Genomic DNA, 11,490 nt, shown 5'->3' on the forward strand with positions numbered 1-11,490 from the left:
ATAAGGGCTAATGTCTTAGCTCTGCCAACACCATCTCCCTTGGTAGACAATGGAGTAAGACCCTTAGATTTTTGGGCATCTTAGGATATTATAAATCCATATGATCTGTTTGTTCCCCTACACACACTTTTTCTTTTCTTTGTAAATGAACACTGTATTTTACTAAGAAAAACAAATTACCTAAAGGAGTACTTATGAAAAGACTTGGGTCTTTGGACATTTTTGTTATCTGTATGCTTGGTATGAGTTAATAGTGTTTTGTGGCTACCATAAAAAAATCTATGAGATCTTGGACTATATTTATAGAAATAGTGTCTAGAATAAGAGTGGTGATGGCCATGCTCTTTGTGCTGGTTAAATCTAAGTTGGCATGCTGTGAAATTCAATTTCAGTGATAACTTTTCAGAGAAATGTTGATAAAATTGAATATATTCAAAGGACAGCAACTAGATGAGGGGATTACAGAGCAAGTTGTTTAAGGAACAGCTGAAGGACCTGGGGTGTTTGGCATGGAGAGGGGGAGAATTCTGTGGGGTGGGCTCTCTAAATTCAAATACATGAAAAAAGATTTATTTGGGATCACCAGAGGACATATCTGGACCAATGGGTGGAAATTACAAGGAGACAAATTTTAGCCTTCAGAAGAAAAAAACTTGGTAAAGTTTGCCTAAAAAATGGGCTTGCCTCAGAACCTGACTGCAGTCATTGGAGGTGTTGATGGAGAACCTGGACGACAACTTAGCATGATCGTTGTATGGAGGGGGTTCCAGCACTGGATGGCCTTTAAGGTTCTTTCCCAGATGCTATGATTCTGAAAGTTATCTGCCATATTACCCAGCCAAGTTTCAGTCTTTGAGTCTCAAACAAGTTAGCCTTTATCTTCCATCAGGACAAAGCATATGGATCTCAGAAGCTCTCTCGGCCAATGTTATGGTCCAGGGTATGTAGTCTATTAAAATCTTGAGTGCAGTAATCCTTTAAAAAGTAATAAAGGCAAACCCAAGAATCAGAGACAGAATTGGACTACAGGACTAATAGTCTACATGAACCACTGCCTCCTTGATCTTGAGACCAGAAGAACTAGATGGTGTTTGGCTTCCACTACTGAACTTTCTGATCAGGAACACAGTAGATGAATCCTGATAAAAAGGGAGAAAAATGTGGAACAGAACTTCAAATTCTTCAAGAATCCAAACTTTTTAGACATATTGAGGCTGGAGGAGTCCCCAGAACTATGGCCCTGAGTTGCTATTTAGATGTTGAATTGAAACTATTCCCTGAAGTTACCTTTTAAATAAGTAACAGTTTAGCCCAGAGAGTTAAAGATTGCTACCCTTGAGTATTGTGTTTCTTTAAAAAAAAGAAAAAAATTATGTAAAAGACCAAAAGGTCAACAGCTATTTTAAAACATAGTTGAGAAGGTTAGGGGGCAGGAAGATAAAGTAAATGAAAGTGAAACAACTAGAACAGAAATAATGAGGATGTTGACAAAATGTGAAGAATGTAACCATTGTCACAGATCATTATGTCTAGAAACTGGAATGGGAGCAGGTTTTGCTGTATATATTTTCACCAAAAATAAAAGTAATAAAGGCAGTAGTTTTAAAACATTTTAGGTCAAGTCAGACTGAAAAATCATTTTGATTATAATGATGGTTTGCCAACAGTTTGGCAAACATTCATTAGGTGCCATCTTACGGTAGTGCTGTTAGGTCCTGGGGTGATAGTTAAGACAGGGCCCCTTCCCAGGGCATGTGCCGTGTAGTGGAGACATATACATAACAGATAAACTCAACATAATTGCTACAGTAAGAGTATGCATAGGATAACATGGAAGCACTGGGATGGAGGCACTTAGCTGAACCTCGGTATTTTGGAACACCCTTCTAGAGAAAATGAAGCCAAAGAGTTATCGAATGTGATTGAGAGCTCCCTCCCTTGGCAGTTAAGTGCAGTTAGATATTATGGGCTACAGGTGGTGACCCCTTGAGGTTCTCTTAACTAATGAGAGACACTGAAAGCTTTAATGAATAAATCTCAGAAGAATAATAGCTTTTTATTTTATTCTTTTAAAAATATACTATTTATCAGAGTAGTTAATTCACTTGTATTTGCCAGAACTGCAGTGTTTCTCTCTGTTGTTGGAGGAGCACTGCTGTAATCAATTTCTTACGAATTCGGCACCAAGCCCCTCACCATCGAGTTGATTCTGGCTCACATGCATTTTGCCCTTGTAGGGCAAATGCAGAAAGAAATACACACACACACACACACAGTTTTTGATAATTCCACATAGCCAGTTCTCATAGCTAGATTGCTGGCTAAAAGTATGTCATTTTGGTTTTGGACAAATTGTAGGAAAAAAGAAAGATGTAAAAGCAGGATGGCTAGGGTTTTTCATGGCTTACCATTTATACATTTGAAGTTAATAAGAGTTTCTTCTGAGAAAATTTGACTTTTGTGAATAGTCTGGTAGATGTTTAGGGTCTTTCAGAAATTATCTTTAACTTGCTACAGGAATTACTGAAGCAGGTGTGTGTGGATGTCCTCTCCACTTGTGAGTGCTGCCTCTCCAACATAGTCCTTAAGGAAGATGGAGCAGGAAATATGGATGAAGAACTATTGGTAAGCAGCTACTTTTTCTTCATCATTCTTTTCTCTTATATATCATCTGGATTTTTTTAAGGATTATTCTATAATGGGCATTTCAAACACTATTATCAAGAAAAGGATCCTCCTAGACTATAACTTACTTTTTTTTTTAAGAAGAATTCTTTTATGATAACCTATTTTTTTCTTATGTACTTATTATGTAGGTGAAAAAACTTGGTAGTATTCATTTATTTCATCCAGTTAGATCCTGTGGGTAGCCTGATTCCAACAGGGAAAACACACTATGTTGTAAGCTTGGTAGAGTCAAGCTTAAAAATAATAAGGTAAAATAATAAAGTGAGTATACTCTTTATTCTTTTGGTTAATTTGTTTAAATTATAAAGTGACTTCTGAGCTGTTTGAACATCAGACTATAGAAAAGGGGTAGTGCTAAGGAGTTCTAAAGTAATGTCTAAAATAAAATGAGATATTTTAGAATCAAAACTCAAATGACCTTGAAGCAACAAAATTGTTTTACATTGCATCCCTGCTTGGAGGAATTATTTCAGTGCAAGAGATTCCAATGTACCAATAAATGTGAGCCAGTTTGCTGATTTGAATGGCTGACTGTCAACAAATATATTATGGTAATTCTGACTCCACCATCTGACACTGTCCAATAAAGACAACAATAAACTGCTTTTTGATGCCCTTCAGTATAGCCTATCATTTAACCAGAATTGGCCGTTTTACTCATCTATTTGAAAATTAATAGAACACCTCTTTTCTGTGTTCATTCCCTGCTTTGCCAGGTAGCACTTGCAGTTCTAGTGATTAAAGACCATGTTTAGATTTTTTAAAGGAAAAGACTATTTATGCTTGAGTCATTACTATGCATGATTTCATTTTTAAAAAAAAGCATCATTACCAGACAGAATCAGGACATTTTGGGTAAAAGGGCCATGATGCATAGAATGGACTTAACCCAGGGTTTCTAGAGGAGCCTTGCTCTTCTAATTTGTCTGAGCAGAGCCCTGCCCATGCTAAGTAAAATAGTTATTATGACCAATGAGTTGCCCCCGTCAGGATTTTTTTTGAATCGTTAAAGGTCACCAAATAATCTACCTTACAGTCAAAATATATATGAAAAAGTTTTACCTGATAAATGTTGTTTACTTAATGTTTCTTTAAATATAATCTAAATATTTCTTAAATCCATTAAGAGAGATAGCTTGTTCAGCATTTATTAAACATACACATTTATTATTGGTTTTCTTACCCTAAAATAATCCTTTACTTGACATTTTACTATTTAGTATCACCCCTCCATTATTGGGGTTAAAAAAAAACAAAAGAACAATATTAGTTAACTTTTAAACTGAATATCATTAGTACACACAGTAGTGGTAGATATGAGGAAACAGATACTAATAAATATGTTTTTGGTAGTATAAATAGCAAACTAATCTGGTAAACAATTTGGAAATGTATATTAAAATGTACATTGGGTTTAAATACCCTTTAACGCTGGATTTCACATCTAAGGAAATAGAACAGTGTCCGAAGCTACAAAGGTGTTCATCAGAGCTAATGTAAACAAAAGCAAAAGATTTAGAAGTACCCTGCATGCTCCTTAATAGTGGAATATTTAAATAATTTGTGATACTGTAGTTTTTAAATTGCATGCTTATATAGTTTGTTAAACATATTTATTTATTGACAAGAAAGGATACCTAATATTTAAAGAAATAAATGCAAACTTCAAAATAGCACAATTGGTAAGTGTATAAGAAAAACAAACATAAAGCCATGTAACTATAAGAATACTTTGAGAAAAGACAGTTCTATACAAAAACACTGATGGTGTTTTTGGGTGGTGGGATTATAGGTAGCTGACTATATATCCCGGTTTGCCCAGGATAATCCTGGTTTACCCCTGTTGTCAAGCATAATTATTAATAGCACTTTTACTCACAGAAGTGTCTAGATTTAGATGATAAAATTATACGGTTACCCTAGTTTTGGATGAGTTTCATTAAGTGGTGACTATAAATTCTTAGAGTGTCCATGTGTTTTTATGAAATAAAAAATAGTAAAGCTCTTTTAATTTGAGGGACAAAAAAAAAAATTTCCATTAATAAGTCCTTAATCTAGCTAGAGTTAATTCTTCTTTTGCCTTCCTTTTACTGAAAAACTTTTTTTTTTTTCTTTTTCAACTAATTCTTTTTGTAGGTGAAATGCATTTTTACCTTAGGAGATATAGCCCAACTGTGTCCAGCCAAAGTGGAGAAGCGAGTCTTCCTTCTAATTCAGTCCATTCTAGCTGCTTCTGCTGATGTGGATCACTGTAAGACACTTGAAATTATACTCTGCCCTGTGCTGTCTGTGGCTCTTTTAACCCTTGAGGTACTGTAAATACACCTGTTTCCTCTTTATCTTCCGTAGCGTCATCTCAAGGTGCCAGTGATATCCCCACCTCACAACCGCTTTCCCAGTTCAGAGGCTCAGCCATGCCTTCCATGATTAGAGCACACGCAGTCATTACCTTAGGTAAGGAGAACTTAGGGAAGACAGTGGTTTGCACAGCCTATTTCCATACATAGCTTTTTGTCTAAGTAAGCCTAGCCACAGTAATGTGTTGTACACTGCCGGACCTCCTGTTCCTGTAGCTCTTGTGATTTTTAGAGGTGATACTGATATGAGTACCCAGCCCTGCAGGCATAACAGAGTGCTAGCAACCCAAGACTGTCAGATGTGGAACACTGCAGGGAGGGACTTTCTGTTTGTTTGGTAGGATTATATTAACTTGTTGCAGTGATAACTGTTCTTGTCATTTTTTTTAGCACCATGTCTATTCATCAAGCACTATATGGCAGGCAGTGTACTAAGTTCTGAGAATGGAAAAGTAACTTTAAAGTTCAGTTTGTAAAAGGAGATGGTTTATTTGATACTTCCCAAAACTGGTAGATGAGCTATTGAGAATATTTCTCCATGAACTCATATTGTTAATCTTTAAAACACTGACCACTACATTATAATTTGAATTTTTTTCTTTAGTGTGCTTGTGTATTTTATGCAAGATAATAGTTATGAATTTTTTTTTGGTAATCAAGGTTACTTTTCAAATATCTAAGAATTACAAATAAGACCAAAACATTCCCCAGACCACAAAACAAACACAGTAGAACTCAGCAGCCCTCTTTCTCCTATGAACAAGAAATAAATACGATGAACAGTCTTTCCTATTTACCTAGCTCAAAGTTCAAATTCCTTAAAAGACATTCAGCTTCTATAGAGTACATGTATAATCAAAAGTAGTATACATCCTTTGTTAGGTTTTGTTGGTTACTTTCCAGGTAAGCAGATAACTGCAAAATTGAAATAATGACTTTAAAAGGGAAGTAATTGTACTAGCATAGAGGAATATCCCATAGAATATATCTCACAAAATTCCTGGGGGAATTTATTTTTTGTTAAGGTATTTTGAACTTCCCAGTATCTAGTACTGGTCTGTCTGGCTTTGATTTTTTGTTGTTTGAAAGTTTTTACACGATGTTTTAACTTAGAGTAAATAAAGTCTATAGCAAGATATGACTGGAGAAAAGTTAGACATAGGAGTAGGATGGAACAGAATGAATGAGACACTTCCCTCTCCTTCGTGACAGGCAAGCTGTGCTTACAGCATGAGGACCTGGCGAAGAGGAGCATCCCAGCTCTTCTGCGTGAGCTCGAAGTGTGTGATGATGTGGCCGTCCGCAACAATGTCATCATTGTCATGTGTGATCTCTGCATTCGGTACACTGTCATGGTGGACAAATATATCCCCAATATCTCCATGTGTCTGAAGGACTCAGATCCATTCATCCGAAAGCAGACACTCATCTTGCTTACCAATCTCTTGCAGGTAAGAACAGACATCATCCCCTGTGCACTGCCCCCGCGTCCCCAATTGCTTCTGGTTTGAGGGAATATGTGAGCAGCCTAGGAAATGCAGTGCTTTGTAGTAGAGTCTAAAAATAATTGACCCCACTCTGGTGAGGATATTACTCTTCTAATGTTCAGTTCAGCCTTTTAAACAGGTCATTATTTCTTCATATTCCTTTTGGGTGTTTGTTTAGATATCCTGTCAAGCAGAGTAAGTTTAAGTTTTGCAGATGAACATCATGTAGAGAGCAAAGCAAACTCATGGACAAGTAGTTCTAGTTCCAGTTCTGTCACTACCCTTGACCTTGAACAAGTCAGTGTTTCTCAGACTTAACTTCTTCATATGTAAAATGGGGATCACAGTGTTTATCGTGGCTGTCTCGTAGGGTTGTTTGCGAGTCAAAAGAGATGCCTTAGTAGGCTAAAAAACTTATTGAACTATAAAACTCTGTAAAGTATTATATATTCTTATTTATGTTGAGAATATAGATTTCACCTCTTGTGAGGGGGAAATAATATTCGGTCTTTTAAAAAAAGAATTTAATTGTATCTAATGATGGCCTCCTCTGAGGAGGGCTGGTGAATTTATATAATTATAAAGTATTAATTTTATAATTTATAAAATTGTGTATTTAACAGTTATTAATAGTGTAATTAATACTATCTAGAGCCACAAGCAAAAAGCTAAAGCTTTAACTCTTTCTTTTCCTTTGTTTACATAATTGGGAAAGGGACCAAGATAGCTACATAACACCCTTTACCTTTACATCTCAAGATGCTGAGCTATGTGCATTGAGTCCGTGTTTCTAACACAGTAGAAGGTTTTATGCTGTTCTGTCCATGTGCTCCTCCACTTCTCTTTGTGACTAACAAATGGTACATGTTTTCAAGATGGTTGGGAAGTTATTACTAATTAACTGAGCTAATGTGCTGTAGACAGACTGAACATCTGACAGGTATGATGTTAAACAAAAGAAGGTGAACAGTTGGTTATATGACTGAATACATGTACGGTTTATATGTTAAAATTCATCCTGAAATATACTGGTTTCTCTTTGTACAGGAGGAATTTGTGAAATGGAAGGGCTCTCTGTTCTTCCGATTTGTCAGCACTCTGATAGATTCACACCCAGATATTGCCAGGTAAATCTTTGCCCTCAAATGTCAGACACCTGAATGCTTTACCTAATTTCTGATACGCACTGATCTCTTTTCTTTCAAATTGGTTTAGAGTTGACTTATTTAGGATTTAGTGGGCCTTTGGCAGCTGCCAGAAAAATTAGCAGATTTTAACAATATTAATAGCTTTACAACAAATCTTTATTTTGCATGTTAAAAAAAAAAAAACTCCCCAGATTTGCTAATGTTGTCTGCTCTTCCTAAAGGAGTAATGAAAAACAGTATATGTCTGTCATATTAAATGGTATGTCATATTAAACTGTAATAGCCATTAGCTGTTGACTTAATTTGTTGATTTCTAGGCCAATAAAATGTTACTGTAGATAGAGAATTCAGATTTTCTTTTAAGTGCAGAAATTTTAAGGAAGAAATTCTAGGAATTAAGACAGAATTGCAGTGTGAAATAAGAGTGTGCAAATTTTAGGGCTCCTTGGAAAAGGAGAATGTGGGGGGTGGTTAATTTGGCAATTGTTAACGCCTGTCCTTCTATTATTTTTTTAAAGATTTGTTTTCAAGGGGTGTTGAGAAATGATCTGATAGAAATTTGTTTCCTTAGATTATGTGGCATGAATAATTCTTTTCAAGCAAGTCTGCAGTTGGAAAATACAATGTTGAATGCCATGGCAAAAGCCACCCCAGCTGGGAAAAGGTCTTTGTAAAGTTCATTAATTATGAATAGTTTATAATAATGGGCCCCTTTGGTTCTAAATATGGTCACAAATGATTTACTCAGAATTCCATGGAAGAATTTCTGTTCAGTTTTCATTGGCTTTAATTTTCAAAGGAAAAACCTTTCACATAACAAACTAGTAGAAGGTTAATGGTCTAATTGATAGTGTCTAGAGCAGAAGCAAAAAAGCTAAGGCTGTAACTTTTACTTTGTCTTTGTTTATATAATTGGGAAAGGGACTGAGATAGCTGTGTAACACCCTCTTACCCTTATGTTGCATCTATAGTACTAGGTAATAAGTTCCTCATAGTTCTCTTTATATAGCGTGTAGCCCAGGAACAGGCAAAATCAGAAGTGCTTAGAATGCTTTCAGATGGTGAGCCTGGGAGTTGAGGTTGATTTTTTCAACCTGTGTTTCCTTGCTTTTCCTCACTTTTGTCAGCTCCTATGCATATATGTAAAAAGTGTTCATGAGTACATAAAATATATAAGAACCTGTTATGCAGGTGGTCAGAGCATGAATCAGAAAGAAATCAGAAGGACAGAGTAGAGACTTTACACAGTGCCTCTTCTGCCATTTTAATACTTCCCCTTAAATCTTTCCATTTTATCTCTTCAATCCGAGTTTGTTTAAATCATGGTTTGAATGTGGACCATGATTTTCAGCTTCGAAAAGTGGACTACTACAGTTGCTAACTGTACTTTAAGTTAGTCTTTTCCCCAATTTTTAGACCCAAAAGCCTAGCCTCTCTGCTTACATTAAATATATTGAGTTTTCCATATGTATCTGCTAATGTAGCTCTTCCAAAGAGACTATAGTGGCAGAGCCTATTAAATTTATTTTTGGTCCAAGTGGATTTCCTAAAGATTCTGGCATATGCAAATTGGCCTGACATTTTTAATTGGTCATGTAAACCACAAGTTGGGGGGCTACAAAACTGCATGATGATATTTTTCTCTCTGCCTACTAGGTGGTAGCTTTGTAGTACCGGAGTCACAGAGTGATACCTAAGTAACAAGTGGACCATTTTGTTTTAAGGGAGCAAATGCTGCAAAAGTGCAAGGAGGTGGAGGACCAGAGTGTCTAAAGGCAAAAAAGTAGCTAAAACAATGGACCACTTTTCTAAGGGCATAAAGACAGAGATGGCTTAGTTTGGGAGAAAAAGAAGTAATTGAGGATATAGAGGGCTCAGTAAAGTTGTAGAACAAGTAGAATGGGGATGAAGGAGTCAGAAAGCTGGAAGGATACATGAGCATGGTCACGAAGTGGGTTATTTGATGTCAGAAATGGAGTATTCCAGGTGTAGTGTTGTGACCATGGAGTAGCAGCACAAACAGAGATGGCAATAAAGTCAAGAAACGAGAAGGTCAGGGCAACCTATAAAAACATGGAAGACACTGTGAATGATGTCAACATTTGGAATGGAGAGGAAAGCTAGGAACCAGCTACCAAGTAGAGAGGGTAATGTAGGCAAATGATAGGAGCTTCAAAAGGAAAGGTTAAGTGTTATTACATGAACCAGGTGGAGGAGTAGTTTGTTTTTTTACTGGTGACCAACTTTCCCTACCCATCCTGTCTTAGTTGTCTAGTGGTGCTGTAATAGAAATACCACAAATGGATGGCTTTAGCAAACAGAAGTTTATTCTCTCACAGTCTAGGAGGCTAGAAGTCCAAATTCAGGGCGCCAGCTCCAGGGGAGGGCTTTCTCTGTCGGCTCTCAGGGAAGGTCCCCGTCATCAGTCTTCCCCTGGTCTAGGAGCTTCTTAGTGCAGGGACCCCAGGGCCAAAGGATATACTTGGCTCCTGGCTCTTTTTGCTTGGTGTAATGAGGTCCCCCTCCTCTGCTCACTTCTCTCTTTTATATCTCAAAAGAGATTGACTCAAGATACAGTCTAATCCTATAGATATTGTCCTGCCTCATTAACATAACTGCCTCTAATCCTGCCTCATTAACATCATAGAGGTTAAATTACAACACATAGTAATATCATCACGAAATAGAGGACAAACACACAATACTGGGAATCATGTTCTAGCCAAATTAACATACAACCTTAACCATCACACCTTCCCTCCCGCTTCCCTATTGACTCACCCAACTTTCTTTTTCTTCAGAGTACTTTCGGCAACATACTTTGTATTGATTGTACGTTTATGATGTATCTACCTGTTAGAATACAAGCTTCCTAAGGGGCAGAGCTTTTGTTGTTTACTGCTACATCTCCAACACCTGGAAGAGCTTGAAACGTAATAGACACTCAATAAATATTTGAATGAATGTGAATGAATAAAAGTATCATTATGGAGCTGGGAAAATGTGGTCCTCATCCCCTGACTGTGGGATGTGGGAGGTTAAGTGGCCTCCCCTTGAGAAGCTGTAAGGAAAATAGTGTCCTAGGAGGAAAGCCAGCTTTAATTTATAATAAGGAAGTAAGAGAGTGCTCTGAGACGCAACTATAGACAGCAGGGGCTTGATTTATCATGGAACCTGGAATAAAGAGCTCACAATGGTAAGATCAAGGGGGAGGGGAGAGTAACAGGAAGTTAGATCCAGAGAAAAGAAACATAGAACAATATAGGGATGAGGTGGAGATGAGGAGGGCCAAGAGAACAAGAGAGGCCTGGATTTTGGGTGGTAGCCAAGGATAACAAGGATGGAAGTAATAAATCAGGTTTCAAATAGAATTCTGGTGTAAATGAGTCTGAGCCCCAGTCCTAATCTGAGATAGACATATGTCAAAGGCCAGATCAAGAATACGAATCCGAGGGACTTCCGGCAACATGGCGCTCTAGGCAGAAGCACCAAGCTGTCCCTCCACAGCAAAGATCCGAAAAACTAAGCCAGAGAAAACAGCAATCCTGAAACCCTAACCATGAAATGAAGAGATAAAGAATTCAGCCAAGCACCAAATGGAATGAGAAACTGACAGAGAACACAGAGTGAGGAGACATAAATGCAGAGGTCCCCTATCAGCTAACACAGCAAGGAGCTGCCATCTTGGACTCCTATAAGAGACCAGCGAACAGAGGGTACGAGAAAGCAGCTTCACAGAACTTTCAGCAGGAGACAGAATAACCAGTAACCAGCAATATATACTTTCCCACCCCCCACCCTACTTCACCC

At 37.3% G+C, this 11,490-nt stretch overlaps 1 protein-coding gene across 3 annotated transcripts in view; it reads left to right on the forward strand.

Annotated features, from left to right (window-relative positions):
* The window catches only part of NCAPD3 (non-SMC condensin II complex subunit D3), a 146,225-nt gene that overhangs the window by 107,945 nt on the left and 26,790 nt on the right, over positions 1-11,490 (forward strand). For 2 of the 3 annotated variants that reach the window (XM_023734037.1, XM_023734038.1), the window contains exons 20-25: positions 2,518-2,625; positions 4,825-4,939; positions 5,038-5,142; positions 6,258-6,496; positions 7,580-7,659; positions 8,252-8,344. In XM_023734037.1, the coding sequence (XP_023589805.1) occupies positions 2,518-2,625; positions 4,825-4,939; positions 5,038-5,142; positions 6,258-6,496; positions 7,580-7,659; positions 8,252-8,344 (740 nt within the window). The remainder of the gene's footprint in view (positions 1-2,517; positions 2,626-4,824; positions 4,940-5,037; positions 5,143-6,257; positions 6,497-7,579; positions 7,660-8,251; positions 8,345-11,490) is intronic. The other variant, XM_023734039.1, reaches the window with a different exon arrangement.

The sequence above is a fragment of the Trichechus manatus genome, unplaced genomic scaffold (genome assembly GCF_000243295.1).
Source record: "Trichechus manatus latirostris isolate Lorelei unplaced genomic scaffold, TriManLat1.0 scaffold00064, whole genome shotgun sequence".
Lineage (NCBI taxonomy): Eukaryota > Metazoa > Chordata > Mammalia > Sirenia > Trichechidae > Trichechus > Trichechus manatus.